Source organism: Arctopsyche grandis, chromosome 6 (genome assembly GCF_051622035.1).
Source record: "Arctopsyche grandis isolate Sample6627 chromosome 6, ASM5162203v2, whole genome shotgun sequence".
Taxonomy (NCBI): Eukaryota; Metazoa; Arthropoda; class Insecta; order Trichoptera; family Hydropsychidae; genus Arctopsyche; species Arctopsyche grandis.
In genome coordinates, this window is record NC_135360.1 from 8,776,060 (window position 1) to 8,802,470 (window position 26,411).

Sequence of the window (26,411 nt, forward strand, 5' to 3'; positions counted from 1 at the left end):
TTTCAATATAATAAATGCATATATTTTGATTACTTATGAAAAATATCTATGTATAATTAGTAGAGACCCGTATTTTGGGCATCAATTTTTGTCAATTTTAGCATTTTCATTTTGTATTTTAGCGTTTAATGTTCAATTTAGCATCTATTTTTATGAAGAGTTTAATTTTAAATAATAAAAAATTTCGATGAATTTTAATAAAATTTATATACATACAATATACAATTTAAAGACAACACAACCATTAAAAATAATAGAAAAACTCAAAAATATTTTGAAATTAAAATTACATTACAAAAAATACAAAGACAAAAAATATGAATATAAAAACATAATACCAATTAAAATTGATTAAAACTTAACATGGAGCATATTTCTACCGATTATTTTTTGAGATTAGTGCGACGATCGGTAGCAATTATATTGTATTTAGTAAAATACCTTTCAGCATCCACACTATTAACGGGACACCAAATAGATTTTATAGCTGCACAACCAAACTCTTCATATTTAATTTTTGTTGCCATCAATAATAGCAATATATCCGGCGTGGATTAACTTTTTCACGTATTCACTATTAATTGTCTAAAAGTGCTGATATCCTTCCAAACATTGAACCTCTGTTAATACATTAAACAATGGCAGGTTTCTTAAAAACAAAACTGTTTCTTTAACATTAATATTAGATTTTGAACCTGCCACAAATGGATTGAATAGTTTACTCAATGTTCGGAAGAATAGATTTGTCTCATTTAGTCTTGAGTGCGAATCTAGTTTTAAGACGCTTTTTTGAGCAGCCTTTTGGATACACAGCTCCAACTGTCTTCTTTTATTTACAGTAGTAGACAAAAGCAGTTGCTTGGTTTCGACAGAAAAAACACCGTCTATGGTAAACTGAAAGCTCTGTTTTATCCTCTCAATTTCTTTACATAATAAATGGGCAAATGGATAGGGAGACCCTTCTAAATTGTCTATTAATTTTATAAATTTTATGCAAATTTCACTTTTGTTTGTTATTTTAGCATCTATTCGCATATTTTACGAATTAAGCATCTATTAGCATGTATTCCGAATTTTAGCATCAATTAAGCATTAATAGCAAAGTGCCCAAAATACGGGTCTCTAATAATCACATAAATCAGAAACATTTAGAAAATCTATTATATATTTGTCACGACTACCCTATAATTTAATAAAATATATTTAATTATGGCGATATATGCTTGTGTACACCGAATATATAAAATTATCAATGTTTATGCAATTGTCAATATTAGTGGCATAGGTCACAAGTAGAGAATTTGTATCAGTATATCACTTCTGTGCACGCGAATCGGTCCGGTCTCCACAAACTTCGGATTTTGGGCTACAATTGACCATATTACAATTAATTAAGTTTCGGAAAACCAGTGCTTTGTATTCAAGTGTTTAAAATCAATAATACTAGCGATATGCATAGAATAATAGAACATTAGATTTGGTCGAATTGAATATAGTCTATCGGATTGACTCGATAAATCAACTTTTGAAGAAAATAGTCAAATTTTAAAAGTTAAAATGCCTTTGGACTTTACAAGAAGACAATGGATGACGTTAATAGCCATGTCCATTGCAGATTTCTGCAATGCAATCTGTGTATCGCTGCAAGCGCCATTTTATCCCCAGGAGGTAAACTATTGCACATGCACATATCTGACTACATTTAATAAAAATGGTTATTTTTGCCACTAAAAAATGGGTTCTGTAATTTATACATGGCAAAATAGAATGGCAACATTAAATATTCATTTTTTTTGTGACAAAACATTAACTTACGCCAATATTTCTCGAATCTGTTTTTAAAAAAAAAAGTTCAATTACGGTAAACGCTTTGATTTTGATCAATCGTCGTTTTAAAGTTGAAATTAAAGTTCAATATGATCATTAATCGGCTGTTTCACAATTAACACAATCAAACCACATTCGAATACAAGAGAAATCCTACAGTTTATTAGACGGTATACAGAAAACTTGGATTTTAAAGTAAAAAATTCCTCTGATTTTATTGAGGACTTTTTATGCCCTTGATGATGTTCCCGTTAACTATTAACTAATATCAATATATTATATTATCTCATTGTCAATTAGCATTGGAATATTGTTGTACCAGTGGCCAATAACAACATACATATGTACATATATACTGGATAGCAACTGTAGCATTTCCCCAAAAACTTATTGTTGAAATTTGAAGCAATAAAGGAAAAAGTGGCCCAAGTTTTACTAACGTTTTAGGACTATTTCTAAGTCATTAGAATGGTGCTAAATTATATGTTATCATTAAGAGCCACAAAATGTTTGAAGTCTCTGTACACTTTAAATAAAAGGATTAAATCGTATAATAATTTATAAAAATAGCATAATTTGAGGTTAGGTTCTATGTACAATTCTAAACATTATATAAGTTCATAATTAATTTATATCGATTGAATTCAAATGACATATGAATATAAAAATACATACATATAAATTCAACAGAGCTAGTTCATAGTGGGTTTTTTTTAACAATACAAAACCAAACTCATAAAATATAATGAAATCGAATATCAATATACTGCTGCTACTATTAATAATTTTTGTTAAAAAAAAATATTTAAATTAAAACTGCAGCGACTTTCAACGACATTTCTATTTGTAATTGCATCAGACATATGCATGTAGTAACGTTGATAGTCAAATATGACAATAGTTTATTGATTATTTATTGAACACATTTTGAGACATGTAAAAATTTTGTGAAAAATGTCTTATTAATATTATTCGCAGAGTGAAAAAAAATTATCACGTGTATCATTGATATGATCGGCACAGGTCACAACATATCACAATTTGTGTACTCTCACATACATTTTGATGAAGCACAAATATAAACAATTTCCAACAACTTCAATGATAAAGTTGACTAATAATGACAGGAATGTCAAAGAAATTGCTTATTTTACATATCAGTTAACAAGTTTTTCAACGATATATTTACTATATTATTACGGTGAATTGTTGTTATTTTAGTATAGCGGAATCAAATTATTCAGTTTGCGATTTATCATTCATATTGTTTTCATACTTAAAACTTGAGCCATGCAGAATAAATAGTATATAAGTATATGAACATATACCTATGTACATGTTACAAAATACACTTGTACGTACATACATATGTATATATATGTAAATACAATACTGCTTTGTTGTATGTAGGGCCGCCGATAGGAATCCCGGGCCCTGGAAAAATAACTCCAGATCATATGAAAAACCAAAAAAAAATCTAACAGATATATTTTTAATATGAGAAAAATCTATCAGAACTATTAGATAAATACTATTTTTTTTAAATAATCGAATAAAAAATTATGATATAACGGGTTTGGTGCACACGATCGAAAAGCGCCAGACAGATTGAACCACAGATTAACTGGATGACTGCTTTAAACGCAATTCTCGACTTCACGAATGATAGATTGCACATCAGATGACGAGTAACCTTTCGATGTGCACAGATGCAATTATTAAAATGGTAATTATTAAAATTGAGTTGGATCTTTCTGGCGAGTTTTTAATAATTTAATAATGAAAAATTCGGAACTAAAGTATCAGAAGCACAGAACGTATACAGGGTAGGTATGTCGGACTTCAGTTAGATTTAGCTTAGTGTAAGTGCGAGCAGTGCGCACGCATAAGGTACACGTGTCGTTAATCTCTGATTCAGTCTGTCTGGCGATTTTCGATCGTTTGCACTGCATCGGATATAACAGGTAAGATTTCACATGGACGCAAAGAATGCGCGTATCGAAAAATAATAAACATTTAGCATTAAAGAAATGTATGTATTTTTATGTAGAATAATATAACATACCAATATCGATCAGTCGAACGTCCCGACATAGGGCCCCTCAAGTAGTCCGGGCCCTGGAACTTTAACCCCAGCTTCCTCCCCCCCCCCCCTTTCGGTGGCCCTAGTTGTATGTATTATATTTGAAAAATAGACTAATTGTTTATATAATAATATTAATTTAATACTAGTGAACTAACGTAAGATTATACTTTAAAATAATAATAAAAAATCTCAATCGAGATGTCTGAAGAGCAACAATAATCAAATTATACAATCATAACTTTTGTAATGAATTTTGACCTCATTGTTTGTTTGGCACAACAATATCTAGCATATATCAAAAGTCGCAAATTAATTATTATTTACGAAACGAGATTATGAGGATCCGTGTCGCACATTTTTCCATCGAGATATATAAAGTATAATATATAATATAAAAATTCTATCACCTTCAATGAGTACGTGCAAACGCTATGTATATGTCCACTTATCCATCTATGTATGTATTGATATTGATATTGAACATCCAATTACATGCGAGAAATCAATAATTTTGCAAAATTTTATATATGTACAGTTCGATAATGACACTCGGGTAGAATTAAATGATCATTTCCGAGTTTAAATGAAATTCATTGTAATGATAGTACATTTGAACCATGATCACACACACACACACATGAACGAGGGTCTAAGATTATCATAAATAATAATAGTAAGACGACTATGTCAAAAATAAATAAACAAATACTTCTTTTCTTGGAAACATTTACGAAATTGTTGTTTTTTCCTTCCTCGACAAACAATTGATTACAATTCAGAGAAATGTTTCAATCACAAGTTAGTGTTCTCCGCAACATATTCACTAAACATAATTGCGTATTATTTAATACAAAACGTCCATATCGATTATCTATTCTTCCTTTTTTTGGTATGTCTAATTGAAAAAATAAAAATCGCTGATCCAACTTGACCCAAGAACGAAAATAAACCGCATGTATCAATTTTTTGTTCTAAAAATTGTCGATAACGAAATATGCGTAAAATCTTTCGCATTATTATTTCGCACAACTTAATTTTTATAAACGTTGTATACATTTAAAAATGTTTTAAGATAATGAAATTAGCCGATCTATTTTTAGTTGAACGAGTGGAATAGCCGCTACTGTATAACTTTAAATAACAATAAAAAAATGTTATTTGAACATATCAGCTTGCATTCGATATACATATGTTAAAATAACTCATTTTCCACATTTTATAATATGACACGTCCACAATTAAGGCCGTTCTTCACTTTTAAGTATTTAATTTATTATGAATTTTAATAATAACAAATATGTAAATAATTATAAACGAAATAGACAAGTGGTTAGCATATAATGCTTTGAACCAAGTGGTCATGGGTTCAAATTCCACTGGTTTCGGCTGACCAGACCTTTGATTTGTAACTCCGGTCGATAAATTGTCAAACACTGGTTTGACAATTTATCTGATTTTCATTGAAAAGGTTCCAAAAAATTGACAACCTTACCCATTTTCTCGCAAAATTTCGAGCTTTCAGCAATCTCGAATACCGCCGAATTGTTAAAAAATGCTTCAAATTTACAAATTTAACCATAGATGTCTCTGTGGGTGTTAATTGATATGTATTTACTTTGTATACATAATACTTGTATCAAATGTACAATGTTTTTGGCCAGGAGGGCGCATTGGGGTTACCTGTTAAGCCTTCCTGGTGTAAAATTAAAAAAAAAAATATATATATATATATATATATGTAAATATCAAAATAATTGTTTCGTTCCTTCGGGGCTTACACATGAAAATCATATTTAAAAAGATAGACAGACAAGATTGCTTATTTGTCAGAGGTTTTCTAAAAGAACATATGTATATCCTTTATTACTTTACAAAATAGTATTAATGATTAAAAAAAATCTTTTAAAAGTATTTTAAAAATAGTGCTTAACACGTTCAACCCGGCGTGTACTTTTACGGTTCATTGAGCACCCCAACACTAAAATTCCTATAACATTCTAAAGATTTAGGGACAACTCATTATATAAAGTGATTTAATGCCGTCACTCGTAATTGGGTGCCGATATGCGTGACAGTGCCGCCACATGGGCAAATGTATGAAATCATGCGCCGGGCTGAATGTGTGTTAACAGAAGCTGTGTTTCAATTGGTCGATAATTTTTGTTGTTTCTTTGATATTGCTTTATATAAACATGAATGTTTGTTTGTTTGTTTGTCCCTTATGTAAATGTAAAGTTTTCAATTTTAATTTTGGAACCGTCAAATTTGGTATAGTTATTATTATATGGGACTATTAACTTCCATTTCCCCAACTTTTGAGCAACGACTAATAGAGCTGATATTGAATATAATTTCAGTGCAATTTTCAATCAATTTCTATTACATGTAGATATAACATTAATTACCAATTGGAATATTTATACGTACAAACATATGTACATACTTCAATCCAGTGAAATAACCTCTTTGAAGCTGATTAGATTCGTCATTTACGCAGCAATTCTATTACAATTGCAGTGTAGCGATGATGAATTGCCTAAATTCGATATGTCTACACTAAATACTAGATAAATCTTATCGCCAAGAATAACCGAATCCGACCGGATACAGACCTACGACCTCTAATATAATCTTCACCGTCGTCGTTACAACCAATACATTTGGCGCCATTAATTCGTGTGCCAAACGTAAACAAAACAATGACTTCTGATTACGTTCAGTCACAATTCCAGAAAACATACCCGGCGTCACCTGAGTACATAACAACAAAGTGTACAATTAAAAAGTGCACGCTAATGCAAAATTTTCAGAATTCAATTGATTGTATTTATGTTATAGGCTGAAAGAAAGGGATGCACGGCGACCGAGTATGGCCTAGTATTCGGTATATTCGAATTAGTAGTATTCCTCGTTAGTCCAATATATGGTGCAAATTTGAACAGAGTCGGCGCGAAGAAACTCTTCAATGGAGGCATTCTCACAACAGCAACTTGTGCAATTTTATTTGGGTATATTAAAAGCGCACTTAACACTACAGCTAACTTTAATACCAGAAACATTCTGATAAGTTGTTATTTATTTTTCAGACTTCTCGACAAGGTGGATGGTCACTATCCTTTCATCATTTTGAGTTTCGTCATTAGAATAATAGAGGCTATGGGAAATGCAGCTTTTCTCACAGCGTCGTTTGCCATCATTGCCAAAGAGTTTCCTGATAACGTTGCCACTATGTTTGTAAGTACATATACATATTTGACATGTGAAAAAAAGTGTTTTCAAAAAGGAGTATGATAATATTTTGAATATTTTTGACTAGAAACTAAATGAGATAAGAAAATCTTGACCGATGATTGTTCGACGAACGCAATGGTTCATTTTAATTACAATAATATGTCTCTGGACGTGTGTGCTAGCGAACTTTTTCATTCATTGAAATGAGCGCTAGCAAATATTTTAATGGGGTTTTTGGTCCTACTTTGAATTACATGATAACAATAAAAACAAATAGAACTTATCGCTACAGTTGTTATGATGACTTTTAAGTTACACTTGAGGAAATTAGCTCAATGTTTGTTTTCATTTGTTAAACTTTGATGAAAAGAAATTCTAACCTAACCTTGCCAACGTTTAATTTATCGATAATTGGATTATTATGCACATTGCGATCGCCCAAATGACAATTTTTGCCATGAAAATCGCAAATACGGAATATTTGGCACTCGACTACGCATTATTATGATGAACTTTTCGACTGCCAGATGTTCCGTTATAGAGATTTTAGTGACTTTTGGGTGAACGCTTTGTGGACAATAATCACCGAACCGATTTATCGTGTATATAATATTGCTATTCTGTCTGTGTGTGTATCTGTTTCGATTCGACATACATATGTACGTCACAGCTAACACACTGCCAATAAAACGTACGAATATAATAACGAAAGAAAAAACTTCTATATATACTGTTTGCTACCGATTTTTCTACTAGGAAAATTAGTCTCTGAGCATTTAGCGGCATTTTTTTTATTTAATAACTTAATTGATTCAATTTCATTCAATTGTTCAATTATTCAATTATACATTTTACAATATTTCTATGAAATACATATGTTACAGTCCAAGTGCTTATTCCAGTTCGTTCATGAAAATACCAGTTTGTTCATAAACAAACTGTTAGTTTTAGTTTAAATGCTAACATTCAAAAGCTATCTACAAAAAAGACCTACTAGGTGTTGTATGAAACGGTTAGCCAGAGAGATGTAATAAGAATAGAGGGGCCCTTACGAATAAATAATTGTTGTCAATTTTACGCGTTACGCCTCTATAAATACGCTACATCACATGGAATACAATCGTATCAATTTACTTATAAAAATGTATCCTATGTTGTTTATTGTGTGTTTTTGAATGTATTGTGCAACTTTCATCGATGCTTGCCCATCTTGCGAGTGATATAAACAAACAGAGAAGTTTTTATCGGACATACGTCGAGCACCAAGCGTCAAATACGACAGATGCTAAAATTATTTAGATCTGTCCGTGGACAGAATGTCACTTGACAACAAAAAAAAACCTAAAGCCACTTCTATTAATATTACATTTCTGTGCGGTTATCTGTCAAAACTTTTGAGATGTAAAACGCCAAATATTTATAATGGGAGATCCAATGAAAAACGCATTACAACATTGCTATAATTCCCGTTTCCAACTATAATAAAAATTATTATTTTGAATAAAAACACCAATAATTTTTTTTCACTATCGCCATCTATGTTTAAAATTAACAAACAAACGTCAAATGGATTGTCGGCGGGCAAATTACAAACGCGTCTTACACGATATATTTGCACCATCGTAATGGCGGAGGCTCCATTTACTTATATTGATGACCAAAATGAGCAATATGGCAAAGTATGAAAACGATCGGATAAGAGATAAAAATGACCACGAAAGCCATGTGAAACGTAAAGAATACATACATAAAGATTGGGACAAACGATTGAAAATACTTAAACTTATGCCTAATAGTTTGTGTGTGAACAGACTAGTTCGTTTATCAATTTGTTCTTTTGTGTACACTATAGTTGGCCAGACTTACACGAAATGTACACGTGGACTGTAACACATTCAATAGCATTAGACAACTAAAAGCCAAAAAGTTTACTAATTTGAACCTATTGATGTTGAAAATTTGGTGAAATTATTTAAAAAGGAAAACACCAAAATCGTTGGCCACATAAATTTTAATTAAAAAAAAAATTAGACGCCTGCCATGTTTTTTAATGTCTTTTGTGCTTTCAATGGTACTCCAGTTCACTACTAACTGATATCAATAAATATATTAATTTACTGTCAATTTTAGGTTTTTGACTTTACTCTTCATGTATTATATTTATTAAAATAATTTATTTTTAAAATTGTCTAAGATCGTTTAAAATTGTTTAAGATCGGCGTAGTATGTTTTTTACTTTGGATTTGTTTCTGAATCTTTATTGAATTCAATGATCTAAAATATTGTCTAAATTACAGGCATCCTTGGAAACCTGCTTTGGACTTGGTTTGATTATCGGACCAACTGTAGGTGGAGCTCTTTATTCAATTGGAGGATACACAACTCCATTCGCCATCATGGGAAGTATATTATTTGTAGCCGCTATAATGACTTATTTTGCTCTACCGATGCAAAATTCCGTCGACGACGAGTCAGACGCAGCTCGTGAGTATATATTATACATATTTAATCACAAAAATATTCAAAGATTTGACCAAATTTATAAGCACAATAACATTTCAGAGTCTCTCAAATCAATCTTGAAAATACCTGGAGTTTTAATGGCTGTAATAAGTCTCACAATAACCAGTGCCAGTATTGGTTTCTTACAGGCAACGTTAGAACCTCATCTTCGTCAGGTAAATAAATCAATCCATAAAATCATCACCTTAATATTCCAACATATATTAATTTAATAATTTGAATCTCTTCAGTTCAACCTGTCTCCAGTGGTGCTTGGTCTGATGTTCATCATCAACGGTGGTATGTATGCAGTGACGGCACCATTATGGGGCTGGGTTTGCGACAAATTGAGCATCAATCCAAAATGGATAACTCTGCTTGGATGTATTTTCATTGCTGTAGCTTTCATGCTCATTGGTCCCGCTCCTTATCTACAAATTGGCACGTTAGTATCGCCAAAATGCACCTGGCAATACATTCCATTCAGTAAAAGTGCTAAATAACATTTATCTATTGTTTACAGAACACTTTGGATGACCATATTCGGATTAGTGTTGCACGGATTTGGAATTTCTTGTCAATTGGTTGCCTCGTTCACAGATGCGTTAAAAACTGCAATGTTAGTATATTAATATTATATACTATCAATTGTTTGATTACATTATACATTATTTTATTGAATTTTAATAGGAACGAGATTGATCCAACTATTTTAATACTCGATTGATATTAAATGTCACAAATTAGTCGCTCAGTTCCACTATTTGTGACTCATAGTCAGCAGTATAGCTCGGTGGTTGCGCGAATGCTAACCGAGATATTCTCGGGTTCGAGTCCTGGGATTGAAAAGAACTTATTCAGAGTATTTCTGCAGTGCTGCTGGTAAGACTTGGATATTTGTGACTCCAAGTCAATCGTTTCCTACCCGAGTTTGTCAATTTATCTGATTTCATTGTTGAAACGATTCCTCATAAAATTGGCAAAACCATACTACCTGCCATTTGTCACCACTACTTGAATATGATTTTAAATTTATATATGTACAAGTTAAATACCATAGGCAGTCCGTAATGGCAAGCCATGGTAAAATATAAATTTTATATAAATAATAGAAATGTGATTATTGAAACATTCAAAGAAGACAGTTTAGTAGCAATATTGTCTTTGATTTATAAAACTTGTTTTCACACAATGTACGGTTCGGTGATTATTCCGCAAAAATCGATATCGTGCACGTCACTAAAATCTGGCACCCAAAAACTCCATCAATCGAAATATTGTACTAACGAGAACTCGAGTGCCAGATATTCCGTATTCGCAATTTTTGTGGCAACGATTGTCGTGCGCGCAATCCCAATTTGCACAATAATCCGTCTACTATATTATACAGTATTAAAAAAAAAAAACAAAACCAATTTTTAATCCTGATTTGTTTATTCTTTTTGTTATTCTTGTATTATATATTTGTATTATAACCACAGTGACGCATTGGGGTACCTGTCAAGTCACTGTGGCATTGATTTTTAAAATAAAATAAAATAAAGTGTAGTCAAGCCTACATATAGTGAAGATTAATATATTTTTTTTCAGTGCACATGGTTTCCCAAACACAATAGAAACATATGGTTTGGTCTCCGGTCTGTGGACATCAACGTTTGCATTGGGAGCTTTCATCGGGCCAACTGCATCAGGATTCTTATATGACAAATTCGGATTCAGAAACTCCACGCTGTTCATTTTCGTATTACATGCAGTAGCGGTAAGTCAATTTATATTTCTCAAATACAAAAGAAACATAAGAAGCATTTTTATTAAATGGTGCAATGGTTCTGTAGGGAGTTCTCTTTTTGATACATCTGCTGTTCTTCCAACGGCGAGGAGATTACACAGAACTCACCGTGGATACCAGCGATCTCACTATGAACGACGGAAAAATAGACGCATCGTACGTCAACGGAGATGGTTCACTGAAGAAGTAACTATTGAAACATGATGAATTCCATAAAAGATTAAATAATCAGATTTTGAATAATGTATCGTTTTTTTAATTTACAGCAACAAATCACAACCCGGAATTTGCATTGAGCAAACGAGACCGTCAGGAATGAATAGTCTTATCGCATGCAACAGCTTCAAAAATAGGTATATGATATATTTTATAAGTAGACGTTTGTATTAAACTGATTTTACATGTATATTTTGTTATTTGCAGAGCGGGCGGTTGGAAGAGAAGAGATGGCAGCAGGTATTGCCGATCTTATGGAAGTCTAGAAGGTCAAACCTATCGTATGGCATAGTTAAGTGTAAAATTAACATTTTATGTATATTTATTAAGATCTGAAACGTGCGGAATCTTTGACATTCCCTTCGTTTCATCAAATTGTCGTATAAGCTTCGTTGTATTAGCTATGAGTAAATTAAATTAAACTTACAATAGCTTAATGTGATTTATAATGATTTATCAGTATGCGAAATAAATTAAATTGTGATAATTTAATGTTTCAATTTGCAGTTTTATCTTTTGTAATGGTGTTAAAAAAAGTGTAAAAACAATCATTAATTTGTACGAACTCATACAAAATTATTTTTAATTCTAATAAATATAATATAATGAGTACTTAAAAAAACTGCTGATAACAATTTAATCTACAAATTCTTTATACATATGTACTAAGTGTCTTCAAGTCAATGTCCACAGTTTTGAGGCATTTGCTATGACTTCTTCCATTGAAGAGTTTTTATAGAACATAAAATATCCTTGTACTTGAGCTGGACTCGCCGGTTTATTGAACGATAACATTCTAAAAATGATAAATATATTATAAATTATTCTTTAATTCATTACAGTACGTTAGAAAAAGCGCTACTTGTTCGGTTCGGTGATTACTAGTCAAATGTGAACCAGTCACAGGACACAGGTCGGTCTAGATCGGTCACACGTGATCACCCGTCACACTAAAACTGGTCACACCCTAAAACTGGTCACGAGAAAACTGGTCACACCCTAAAATCGGTCACGAGAAAACTGGTTGACCGATTTTAGGGTGTGACCAGTTTTCTCGTGACCAGTTTTAGTGTGACGGGTGATCACGTGTGACCGATCTAGAGCGACCGGTTGTCCTGTGACTGGTTCACATATGACTAGTAGTCCGTTTACCACTTGTTCACTAGTTAGGCTTGCGCTTCACGCTCAAAAACCAATTATTACTTTTCACTGCGACATTAAGCTTTGACACTTTATCAACAGATGTCTCAATTGATGACATCCGTATTCGCGCGCGTTCTGAAGTCCAAATATACGTCTCAATACGTTTGTACGTTTTGAACTAATTTAATAATAATCGCATTAATAGTCCCTTCAAGACTATTCTTCAAAACATATCTTCGTTTCTGTTATAAGATAAGAAATAATTTGAAAATTATATATTACTGCGCCATCTGTTAACAACACATCGAAACATGACGTTAATATCGCAGCGAAGCGCAACAACTGGTTTTTGAGAGCGAAGAGCAAGCCTAACTAGCGAACAAGTACTGAAAAAGAAAGTAAAAACATAATCAAACTGACTTTTCAACAAATTGTTCAGCGAAAGTTTCAGCGTTTTGTCCTTGATAGAAGCGTAAGAACATTTGACGCAACTGGTGAGGTGATGAATATCCAACATACTCCTTCAAATCAACACGACCCGGTCTTATCAAAGCTGGATCTAACCTATAAGTAATGACATATATGTTAATATAACTTAGATTATTAGAATTGCAAGAAGAACATTACGCGACAAACCTTTCTAAATAATTAGTGGTCATGAATACCATCCTTGCTTCAGTAGATGCAACGCCGTCTAAACAATTAAGTAAACCACTGAATGTTACTCTATTTAAGCCCTCATATGCAGCTTTTTGTTGAACAGTGTCTTCGCGTGATACAAAAGCAGCATCAATGTCTTCCAATAATATTATCGACTGTTGGGGTGCTACGCTGTAATTTAAAAATAATAAATTCGAATTACCCGCTAAAGACATTAACAAATTAAAAGATCCCGAAAGATTTTGAGAGAGGATTTATTGCATTTTGGACAATTCAGTTATCCAACTACTATTTGAACATTATAAATACCTTAATAGGTGATTGAGTCTATCATCAGTGAGCCCTCTTTCTGATAAATTGAGAACGCAAATAGCAAATTCCAACTCTCCAGCTAATGCAGTAATATATGAAGACTTTCCACAACCAGGTGGTCCATATAATAAATAACCTACAACCAAAAATATTCTATCAAATACAAATACATCAATATATTAACCCGTTGCCCGCGGCAATAAATATAGCGAACAAGCCCTGTACGTGGCACCTTTTTCGCGAATTTGGCAATCGAGTTTTCGACCTTAAATATAGATTTTAATATTTACTCAAGTAACCAGATATGTTAATTAACACATAAAGTATTATTTTAAACAATAAAATACATAATATATCTCGTAGTTTTGGATTAATTGTCAAATAATCATTCTTCATAATTGTATGAAGACGTGACGTCACATAAACGAGGTTTCAGTATGGTTCCACAAAAAACTAATTTTTGACTGGTATATATTCATTTTAAGCAAATTGAATAGATGGCATTCAACTCTCAGTAATATATTCAATCAATTTTGAATCTTAAAACAGTTTAAATAGGCGCATATAAGGCTCAAAATCCCGTGCAAAGTTCAGAAATTCTATGGAAGACATCCGCGCTACAGACTTGTCGCGCAAAGCTTCCATAGAAGACGGCCGCGGGCAAACGGTTAAATAGTATGATTCATATAAGTATTTTAAAAGAACCTCTACGATATGGTATGCCTCTCTCGGTATACCATGTAGGATTGTCAATGAACTCTTTACAATCGTCTAATATACGGTTGGACACTCCATCATCTAATACGACACTTTTTATCGGACGCTTTCTACGAGGATGTCCGAACGCTCGCCATTCACTACCTGCAGCCGTGTACATAAGTGTTTTTCCTTCATGCTGTTTCAGAGCCATGTGACGAGCTAAATAAGAAAAATTGTAAGTAGCATCGCTATAAAACAACGATAAAAATGAAATGGATCAAACAATGTATACCTTCTTCCAATATATCGAAATATATAGTTTTATCGTTTCCCACTGCAGTCAAAGTGACGGTCTCCCAAGGCACGCCCATATGTAAATCTAATGTGTGCTGCTCACGTGATCTTTCAACTTTTATCCAAGTACGTCCATATCTTCAATATAAAACTATGCACTGAAGTATACACATAACAGTCCAGTACAATAGTATTTGAATAAAGTAATTACCTAAAAAAATGTGTACCAATACTGGGAATAAAGTCGTATTTTGTTTTGACATGTCCTGTTTCTTTGAGGCTGAACGAAGTTTCAACACTCAAGTGTTGCGTTTGTTTGGCTCCTTTGACAGTCATCCACTGCAAAAGCCATTGATATGATTTGTCTCTACACGGTACTTCCAAAGATATCAGACAATGCCTTCTCAATATTATTAAGGCGCCCTGTAAACTTTTTCGAGCAATGGCTGCAGCGGCACCCAAGCTAAACAATCCGAAGCCAGCACCAAAGTAAGGGTTGTCTCCCAGCCCTGATAAGTATTCTCCAACAGTCATCTTATATGATGAACTTAAACGAGGTCAACTAATAAGATTAAATATGAAAAATTTAAATCAGACTATTAAATGTCAACGAAATGTAGGAGTATAACAAATATATATTATTTACCTAAAAAATAGTGGCTATATTATAAATATTTTTCGTAATGACAATAACAATCTCAAATCACATGTTTATATAAAATTCAAATGCACATAGACGCATAAAATAATAAACTATTGCAACACTATTACATCACAATATTGGAACGCCGACTGTCATTTGAGGTTAACTGTCAAATGATTGCGCATGCGCTGAAATTTGTATTTCGCGGTGCAGCACCTAATGTCTCATTTTATGACCATTACTAATACACAAAAATATCATAATAATAAGATATTTTGACTCGATAGAATTATAGAGAAGAATTTGACCAGTTAATAGTAATATGGGAATTTTTTTGTTAAAAAATTATATTAATAGAAACTTTGTAAAGAATCAATTCAATTTACAAAGGTTCACCTCTTTAAATGCTTTTAAGCACTAATTTCAAGGAGTGGAGGTGAAACTTTATAAATAGAATAACTTTACTCATAATTGTGTTTTGGTTTATTATTAGTAATGCAAATTCTTTCAACTTTAACTATAAAATGTTATCTCCCATTACTAGAGGCATCTATTTTTGTCAATTTTAGCATTTTCATTTTGCATTTTAGCGTTTTAGGGCATTAAAAATGTTCAATTTTATTTTCTATTTAGCATCTATTTTTTTGAAGAGTTTGATTTTAAATAATAAGCAATTTTGATGAAAGACAAAAAATAAGAATATAAAATTAAAATTTATTAAAACTCAACATGGAGCATATTTCTACGGATTCTTTTTTGAGATCCGTGCGACGATCGGTAACAATTATGTATGTATATTGTATTTACTAAAATACATTTCAGCATCCACGGGACACCAAATAGATACCAAATAGACACCATAATAGACAGGACACCAGATAAATTTTAGAGCTGCACAACCAAACTCTTCATATTTAATTTTTGTTGCCATCAATAATAGCAATATATCCGGCGTGGATTCACTTTTTATATTCTCTATTAATTGTCTAAAAAAGTGCTGATATCCTTCCAATCATTGAGCCTCTATTAATACATTAATACATTAATACATTAATACATTAAACAATGGCAGGTTTCTAAAAAACAAAACGTTTCTTTAACATTAATATTAGATTTTGTACCTGCCACAGATGGATTGAATAGTTTACTCAATGTTTGGAGGAATAGATTTGTCTCATTTAGTCTTGAGTGCGAGTCTAGTTTTAAGACGCTTTTTTTGAGCAGCCTTTTCGATACACAGCTCCAACTGTCTTCTTTTGTTTACAGTAGTAGACAAAACCAGTTGCTTGGTTTCGACAAGAAAAACATCGTCTAGGGTAAACTGCAACCTCTGTTTGCCTAATAAATGGGCAAAGGGATAGGGAGACCCATCTAAATTGTCTTCAATTTCAAATTGTCTTCAATCAATTTTATGCAAATTTCACTTTTGTTTGTTATTTTAGCATCTATTCGCATATTTTCCGAATTTAGCATCTATTCCGAATTTTAACATCTATTGAGCATTTATGATAAAAAGGCCAAAATACGTTTTTCTACCCATTACTTATAACAGTGGTTCTTAACAGAAAAATCCTCGAAATACTGAAAATAGGATTCTTTCGGTTCATAAATAAAAACAAAAAATATGCTGCAAAGAACTTACCGAACGAACTACAGGGCAAGATGCTTTTGATTGTATTTCTTCATGTTTAGAAAAATTTAAAATATCAAGTGATTTGTGTAGGAATTTTGGAAAGTTGAAAGTTTGAAAAGTTGTATGGAAGAATTTTGGATTTTTATCCAAGAGGAATATCCAGTTCTCTACGTGAGAGCACTGAAAATTTTGTTGCAGCTTTCAACATTTTCTCCGATTTCTCAACAATAACTAAAAAATGAGAAAGAATATTCAACCTAATATTTCTGAAGTCTGCAAAATCCGACAAGATCAGGTATCACACTAATTGGTTTTTACATCAAATAAATTCCATTTTGTTAAAGGTAATTTTAGTTGCGGTTTTTTTCCGTATATGTATGTATATTTTATTTAATTATTTTCTTCTTTAACTGCTATGTAATTTGTTTAATTTGAAATAAAAATTATGTCCGCATTTTTTTAACCGTTTAATTTTGGTGCACAGCCATATTTTCTCGTGGTCAAAAGTGCACCGTGACATAGAAAAGGCTAAAAACCACTGACCTATAATAATGTAGTTAGATATATAAATAACCCATTTATCTGGTAGTCTGCGCTCATCATTGTTTTCATGATTGATTGTGATTTATGAGTGGAATTTTGATTTACTCTCTTCTATTTGAGCCTCACAGGGATGTTTTGTATTTGCAGTTGGTTCTTATTTATTGGAACTGGCTGTATCTAGGTGCAAGGCATTCCTTATGTTATATTTTATATTTGATATTTTTACGTTATTTGCTATTATAATTGCTATTGTTTTTTATGATTATGTATAAATGTATTTTTTTCTGTATATATACATACATACATACATATGTTTATATTTATTTTTCTTTCTCTTTTTTTCTTTTATAAAACATTCCCTTCTTTGTTGTTTTCTTATAATTTGTAATTATTATTATTATCCGCTATTATATAACTTATTATTTTTATGATTGTGCTAAATGTGTTGTTTGTGTATATTTATTTATTTATTTATTTATTTATTTAACATATTAGCCAAAGTGACATTACAGAGATCTCCAACGCGTCACTGTGGCCGGTCATTCAGTAAAAATAACATCATAACAGTAATAATAACTTATAAAAATAACAATATTGACACAACATCATTAAAATCATAAAATCATAAAAAAAAAACATAGATAAAGTAATAACAATCATTCATATTTAATAGGCAAAATCAACCACTGGCATTCCTCAACAACCACTCAACCAGATTAGTATATTTTATATTGAAGAGGTCAATTTCACCAGAAATCCGGTTGAGCAGATATATAGCCCTAGATATAGGAGCCGTTGACAATATATATATATATATATATATATATATATATATATATATGTTTTGTTTTTGTTATGTCTAATTTCTTTAGTTATTATTTTGTTTCTTTTCTTTTCTGTTATATTTTTGACCATTGTGGCGCATTAGGAATTCCTGTAATGCTACAATGGTCCAAACTTTAAATAAATAAATCACTAGACGGTGAATATGCTAACATGAAAAAAAATAAAAATAAAAAGATATATAAACATCTATTAGGAAATACAAAATGGAAAAGACAAACAAACATATTGTATCAGTGAGAGACTCTGTATCAAAAGACATTGTAACTGGAATCTATAAGTAAAATAAACTCGTTTAACTTTGTTTTAATATGTTTAAGTATTCACTAGCTTTCAAAACTAAAACTTTGACTATCGTCAATATATAAAATATGACATTTTATGTTTTGTGTTTGAAAACAAGTGTTTTGAATTTTGAAAGATATTTACAAAAAATAAGTGAAAATATTTAAACCTTTACGTATAATACAAAAGCAGAAGTATGTACATATGTACATATAATGCAATATGCACAAAATATAATTTGTTAACGCTATACATTATTTTCTATAGATGTCACTAATTTTCAAGCTAAATTCTTCAGAAGACAACGAATAATGTATGTATGTATCATCAGTGATGATACATTACACTTAATCAGCAGAGAAAAACTCTTTTATGAACACTTCCTATTACATATATCGAATAGGTATCATTTTTTCAATCTAAGTAACGAAAACTATTCAATTTTAATGTATTATTACAACTTTATTGTATTACATTTATGTACTTTTTTATAGTTTCAATATCTTGATTACGATATCGATAACAACTGATCGAACAAAATACTCAACTTTCAGACAAACAATCACTGTCGAATTGTATGATTTAGTACGAACAAATCATGGGAACCGCCCCGCATGGGAAGTCGATTCTACCGCAGTATCACACCCTCCCCTAAATGAACACTACATATGTATGTACATAGGTAAAATGCAATTTTTTTTCAATCGGCGCAAACATGCGGGTACATACCTATCATCATGAGAACAATTACTTTGGGAAAAATTTTAAATCATATTTTAATTATTGAATGGAATCAAGACGACTTTTCTTACTAGTACATATTGTAAGCTTAAGCATACGAACGCCATATTGGAAGACCACTTTCTTATTTTCTGTGGTTTGATAGCTTTTTTATGGTTCAATATGTTCAGCCATTCAGCGGGTATAACCGTGGTTTTTATGAGTCATTTGGGTAGTTAGAACTCCCGCATGCTCTCATAACCGGAGGTCGCTATTTGAGAAGATAATACATATTTTTTGATTACTCGTACTTCAGCTTCATTGGACGAATTCCGACAGTGTGGAAACTGTGCGCCGCTCATTTTAATATTATTTTATTATTTATTACTATATTTTCAGCTACCTGATATCGACTGTTCCCATTGAATTCATCCTAGAGAGATTAACTTTTAAAAAGGCGATTTCGGAATATTAGTAAATTCAGTTTAATATATTTTTAATGATTAAATGTATATGAGTTTGTATGTGCTTGATTCGAAATATTTTGTGTCCAAGAAAAACTTATAGCTTTGAACTCTTTTAGAAAACCATTTCGTAATAAGAAATGAATGGAGTAAGGTTTAGTTTTTCATCATACATCGGCGCATACTTCATCCAATTGATCCACTTAACTCCAATTGCCCCGAGCGAGACATGCAGGGGCGCAAGCTAAATTGACTTCAATTAATCTAAACGACAATGACGCATTTCTAGCACCTAACACAAGACTTCTTCAATGCAGCATCACACAAAATCAACAGAAGATTCTGCATATCATACTTTCAGGAAATGTTAAACATAAGAGTTACCAGTCAATGATTTTAGGAATTGTGCAAATCATTAGTTAATATATCATTAAATATTGCATACATGCATTGACTCACTTTTATCATATTTATTTAAATTTAAAATTCTGTTTAAAATCAAATGAATTGTGAAATAGAAAAACTAACTAAAATGTTATGATAAAATCATCTATATTTTTAGGTAATAGAAGATGCATTCTTTTCCGTGAGAATTTAATTGTTTGAGTAAACACTCGAGTGTCAAGTTTCATACCGAGTTATTTTGGTTTGGGAACATACATGTGTTCGACGTTTCGCTAATCTTCAAACGTTGCGAATTAAAATTTCTCAATTTCCATGATGTGAAGATTGGTGGATGAACAAATAAACAGATTTACATAAGAAAGTGTCACACTTTAAACGTAATGGTTATATTAAAGCAATTAAAATAACCTTTTCATTCAAGTTGAGAAACACTGATTGATAGGTATGTGCTGTTGTTTTCAAAACACGTGTTGCAGACGGAGAATAGATCTATCAAACGAACTCGTCGACTTCCTCATTAAGTTCAATTGAATGATTCAAAGTTTGCTACAATATGAGGGTATTTTTTTTTTCGAGATGAACAACTTCAACGATGACAAATTTCGTGTGATACAGCAAGTTTTAAATTTGAGGTTTGTCCAACGATAAGAATGTGTAGACACGAGTGTAAAATGTTTTCATTCTAAGATCTCATTTTAAATGTATTTATGTATCTATGTTTGATATTAAAAAAAGTTCTACGTGGAAAATTCTTATTATAAAATTTCGTATACAAAATGTGTGTACATGATGGTTTGTGATAATGTGAAAGTATTGTTATGGTGAAGTACAGTATACGGGAATTTACAATGTACATATGTATATTTGATTTTGATGAAAGCGTTTTCCGATTGGAATATGAAAATTTAGAAAATTCTGGGATAGGGTAGTGGCGTGGATGTTAGCTGGGTGAGAATGGCCATCGGAGACGATGATGGTCTCTTTATAATGAGAGATTTGATTAGTCCTTGTTTAGGTTCATTATGGCCATTTAGGGCCGTTCGCACTGCTGTGCAACGATATGGCAACCGCTTGTGATTGATCGTGTCGACACAAAAAGTTTATATAAAAAACAAAAGCGTGGTTCAATTCATTATATTTAAATACACTAAATTTAGATTTTTATGAATGAAATTTACATTTTTTATACAAATAATTTTTTTCTTGATATCAAAAAAATAAATCACATTTTTTCATATCCTAATTCTAATATTTAAAAAAAACTTATTTCGTCACACTGACAGTTCATACAGACAGACGTTCACTGACAATGTGCAGTCTGTCAACTGATTGACAACTTTAGTTTTTGTAATAATTCTCTTCAACGTCATTATATTGGAAATATTTTGTTCGAATTCAAGTTAACCTTTTGAGTTCAGACGTCTTTTCTGTTGAAAGCCCACCACGCTTAAAATTTCGCCAACATTTCCAATTAGAATTATTTAGAAATTCAATAGAAAGCAGGTATAAAAATTGTAGCCAATGCTAACAAACCCTAGATCACTACCCTAGATAACTAGCGCCGATGATTTCGAGTTTTGTAAAGATATGTTTAGACTCTAATATATCTTGCAAAAATATAAAATAAATGTATTTTTCCAAACCCAATTCCATCTTATTCATTGTTGTTAAAATGTAATGCTCACAACCTAAATGCCAAGCCACAATCTAAAATACTCAGCAGTTAGGGATTTCCATCGGATAATCCTGCTATGGTTATAAATTCAGAAATTCCGTTGTAAACGAATCTTTAAAAACGTTGACAAATGAATGACACGGATTACACGACCCATGTTTAATGCATTTTCACTTTATCTATGTACGTAGTAACAATAGATGAAGTTTTGTAGTCATGCGAAAATTCAAACTCGAGATTTTTTTTGCAATGCTACCTGGAATGTCTTAGCGGGTAGTATTCTTATTTAGTTTGTACATGCTCAAAATTCAACGCCTATCGGCGCTTTTCAGGTCCATGGACTCGTAGGCAAAACGCTGATCGGCGTTTGTCAGCATTCAAAGTGTTAACATATTTTCAGAGATGAAATAAGAAGAGACAGCAGTAAGAATCGATTTCGATAATTATCTCAGGGTGAGTGTTCTTTTCATTTCATGGATATCAAAAATTCGCTTTTTATCAATTGCACACATATCTACATATGTGCACCAAAACCAATATTATAATATAAGTGCCTATAAGGCTATAAATGTATTCTATACGAATTTCTACTGAAATTCAGAAAAATTCAACCCCATTATTTTTAAAGGTTAGCATTTTGGTAATTTATTTTTATTTAGAATTTGGTATTTAGAACAGCAGTAACAAGATGTATAAACATTCTTTGTCCGTAAAATGAAAGTACTAAAGGGAAACACAAAAAACAAAACTCTATGAACATATGTATGTATGTATGTATGTTAGCAATATTTTATCGTTGAATTGTAATAAAGGAAAGCCTATATTTTTTACATATTTTCATTCTATCAGAAATTGATGATTAATATTATTGATGATTGCAATCTAGACAATCTATTATTGATGATTGCAATCTATTGTAGTAGATTTTTCTGACGAAGGCTCTAAAAGAAGATCAGAAACATGAAATTTACTCAAAGGAGAGCAAAAATTCTCACTTTAAGTTTCCTATTACTTATTATTAATTTATTGTTTGTCCATAAGATTATATAATCATTAAAACGATAATTTTTTTTACATATGTATTGTGATATCTCCAAAGTGATCTAATCAAGTATTTTTCCTCAAATGGAAAACCAAGCAAGGAAAATTTTCCGAGTAGCCCTATTATAGCAGCGCTTTGCAAGGTGACAGCATCTCAATCGAGTTCAATATTGACCACAATTCCAGCAATTGGCGACTAAAACTGCACCGAAATGCGGTATCGACGAGTTTAGGGGTCATCGGTTACCCTGCGAGCGCTCCTCTCTCTCTCTCCCGCCCCACTTATTAAGCCACTTAAGCCATTATCGGTAAATCGAAACCGACCGTTTTTTATTAATAATAATTCCTACTATTTACAGTACAGATCCTAATTAACGTTCGCGTTTGGCCGCCGTTGGCCCGTTTTGTCGTGCACTTATTTGAGTGCCGCGGTACAAGTGCGACACAAAAAACACACACACTTAAATATTAACGTGTTAAAATATTTTGAAATTTTGCATCTTGGAAGAACATAGCATCAGTGAATTCGTGCTAAAATTGTGAATTTTCCGCCGAAAAGTGTAATGTTTGCTACAAATTTGCACCGCGCGTTTGACGCGTGTCATAAACGACCGCCATTTTATGTAAACGTTCGTCTTTTGTTTATTGTCAAGTGATTATTGAATTCCATATTTATAACAATTGAATTTTATTTATTTAAAATTGTTGGATTTACAAACAAACGAGGATGAATAAAGTGATAAGTGGATAAATTGGAATTATTTTGAAGGTAAGATTTTTTATTTAATTTTATTTATTGCAAATAAGTAACTGTGTTCATACATAATGAATCATAAAATAAGAAATTCATTCAATTATTAGATTCTTATTAGAATCAAGTAAAAAATATTGCTAGTTTTATTTTTCAGGTAAGCAAGTACCTTTCTATTTAAGTATCTACTAATTCTAATTATCATGAATATAATCTAAAATTATTTATAAATCAATGTTATTTTACTGAATCTTCTAAATTATTATATGACTTCTATTCGATTCATCGTGAAATTTACAAAATCAAGTATGCATTCTTGATAATATGTATTTTAATGAACTTTGACGCCTTTTTATAATCAACTAATTTTAAAATAACGGAATATACCAAATAAAAAAACCTGAAACATTGAAGAATCTATAGCATTTTGAAGCATTTACAATAAATACGCTCGTTAATATACATATATAAATATAAGAGTCTAATATAAATACATATGTAATGTATCTTTCAGAAGGAAAACTGGAAATTCAGTAGAAATGAAAATTGTATCTTTTTATGAAATAGAAACATTACGTAGGAACAGATATTAGGAATTTTCATCAATATTTTTGTAAAATTGTGGGAAATCTTCGACGTTTATGACTGATATGATTTTTTATCGCCTCCTAAGGGATGATTCCCATGATTTTATGCGACGATCTGACACGTCCCGCATGTGGGAGCCCACATGGTGTCTGACCGGTGATGTGGCACGCGACCACCCCCATAAACCACCCCCCCTGAAAGTGGACCAAGGCACTTTTGCACGCGACCACAAAAAATAAATACAATACGCGTACGAAGTGACACATCCGCGGGTCGGAAAGTCCCGCCCCCCGAGTACTGTCATTGGACACAACGGGAATGTTATCGCTTACGACCTAAGTGTGCATATGTGCGATTTCAATTGTGAGTCTTATGAACACCGGTTTCAGTACTAGGGAGCTTCAAATTCGTTCGATGCTGCGAAAGCTTTCGCGCCGAGTGAGGATTCTCAAACGCAGTTGGTCATGAAAATGGGTATATGAAGATTTCGTTAGTAAATTTTTGTGTACATAAAATTACAGTTTGTTAAAAAAACGTAAAGGAGGTAGGTAATGATTAAATGTACAGAATTCTTTATAATTTATATGAAAATTTATGTTTTTTAATTCTTTCTTAAAACTGGAATAAATGCTGGGAGAAAAATAAGCAATTTGGTTGCATCAATAGAGTGATATCATTTTTTGTTAGCATTATATGCGTGCAATATATATTTTTTTATTTAATATATTTATGTACATATGAATACCGGAAATGAAAGAGTACCTGAATGCCACTTTTTAGATTCTGTGATACATCGATTTTTGTCAATACATTGTTCAACAATTGTACAAAGAAAATTGGTTTTTAGGACTTGGATCATATTTTAAAACTTTGTGGCTTGCATATAGAACGAAAATTTGTCAAAATAACCGATTTTGGATTGTTTGACACATAGATCCTTTTTACTTCCGGTTTCATATATTGTCAATAAATGAAAATTTTGTTTAAGAAAATAAGAATTTTTGAAAAAATAAATAGCATTTATGCGAAAATTATATACACAAAAATGAAGAAAGTATACAATTTATTTTATAATCATCCAAATTTCGATAATAGCACTGAATTACAACATTTCATGACTCAAGCCTAGGTAGTTTTTCTCAACTCGATTCGATCTGTACAATTTTTAATCAAATTGAATTTGACATTCAATTGTCAAAATATCAAAGTGATGTTTTTTTTATAAGAATTATGAATTAAGAATTATACACACTTGCCGATTAATGTCCAAATTAACTGGCATGCACCGTTCATGAACTGAACACTTTTTTGGCATTTTCATGAAATGAGCAATTTCGCGAAGCGGGTGTAACACATATATGTACATAACATGGTAAACGGATTATTGCAAAAATTGCGATCACGCGCACGATAATCGCGAATACGGAATATCTGGCATTCGAATTCTCGTTAGTACAATATTTCGCTTTTGATTGATGGAGTTTTTGGGTGCCAGACGTTCCACGATCAACATTTTATGACGTGCGCGAGATCGCTTTTTGCGGAATAGTCAGCAAACCAAATAACATAACTAGTAGCCTTGGTGTACACATTCGTGCACTTGATATAAAGTATAATTTCAAATCCATAAAGTGAAAAGATCACTTAGCCCGAGCCAATTATCGAACTCGAATGTTGCCACCGCCTATTTTAATTTCATCTCTGGAGATAATTAAACACGAACTTGAAGAATGAACCGCACGATATGGTGGCGTTGAAAATAAATAAAATAAAACGTCTGCTGTGCGAACAATCAATGTGTGTGACGAAATAAGTTGTTTATATACATGTATAGATTATAGCAAATCGTAGGCAACCTATTCTATGTAGTATCATAGAACTATGTATGAATCGTAGCATGGAATGAAAATAGGAAGGGGGAGGGGGGGTGGGAGAGCGCCTCGCACCACAGCTTGAGCACCGCTATCGGGGTGCGCTGTGATTGGTCGTGGGGTTCGGATGCTCGTCGACAGCAGCCGACGTCCACTTAAAATATAAATTGTGTAACTAAAGGACGAATTT

General features: G+C 31.8%; 2 protein-coding genes across 2 annotated transcripts; one reads left to right on the forward strand and one right to left on the reverse strand.

Annotated features, from left to right (window-relative positions):
* The first annotated feature begins 1,225 nt into the window (after positions 1-1,225).
* Positions 1,226-12,266, forward strand: LOC143913097 (MFS-type transporter SLC18B1-like). Its single transcript, XM_077432699.1, has 11 exons — positions 1,226-1,668; positions 6,752-6,921; positions 7,000-7,147; positions 9,442-9,628; positions 9,707-9,822; positions 9,898-10,091; positions 10,170-10,265; positions 11,237-11,405; positions 11,482-11,621; positions 11,702-11,788; positions 11,859-12,266. The coding sequence occupies exons 1-11, from the start codon at positions 1,558-1,560 to the stop codon at positions 11,941-11,943; spliced, it is 1,503 nt and encodes a 500-aa protein (XP_077288825.1). The 5' UTR covers positions 1,226-1,557; the 3' UTR covers positions 11,944-12,266.
* Bcs1 (mitochondrial chaperone BCS1) lies at positions 12,204-15,592 on the reverse strand. Its single transcript, XM_077432702.1, has 8 exons — positions 15,406-15,592; positions 14,971-15,321; positions 14,758-14,897; positions 14,472-14,684; positions 13,764-13,902; positions 13,431-13,625; positions 13,215-13,358; positions 12,204-12,447 (listed from the first exon to the last, which is right to left on the reverse strand). Exons 2-8 carry the CDS (start codon positions 15,291-15,293, stop codon positions 12,327-12,329), a joined length of 1,275 nt encoding a protein of 424 aa, XP_077288828.1. The 5' UTR covers positions 15,294-15,321; positions 15,406-15,592; the 3' UTR covers positions 12,204-12,326.
* Between the last annotated feature and the right edge of the window lie 10,819 nt (positions 15,593-26,411).

Coding starts and splice junctions, on each gene's coding strand:
- LOC143913097 (XM_077432699.1), top strand. CDS start 1,558: ATGCCTTTGGACTTTACAAGAAGACAATGGATGACGTTAATAGCCATG. Junction 9,629..9,706: donor CGACGAGTCAGACGCAGCTC/GTGAGTATATAT, acceptor ATAACATTTCAG/AGTCTCTCAAATCAATCTTG. Junction 10,092..10,169: donor CCTTATCTACAAATTGGCAC/GTTAGTATCGCC, acceptor TATTGTTTACAG/AACACTTTGGATGACCATAT.
- Bcs1 (XM_077432702.1), bottom strand. CDS start 15,293: ATGACTGTTGGAGAATACTTATCAGGGCTGGGAGACAACCCTTACTTT. Junction 13,903..14,471: donor AGGCATACCATATCGTAGAG/GTTCTTTTAAAA, acceptor TTTTGGTTGTAG/GTTATTTATTATATGGACCA. Junction 12,448..13,214: donor GCTGAACAATTTGTTGAAAA/GTCAGTTTGATT, acceptor TATCATTTTTAG/AATGTTATCGTTCAATAAAC.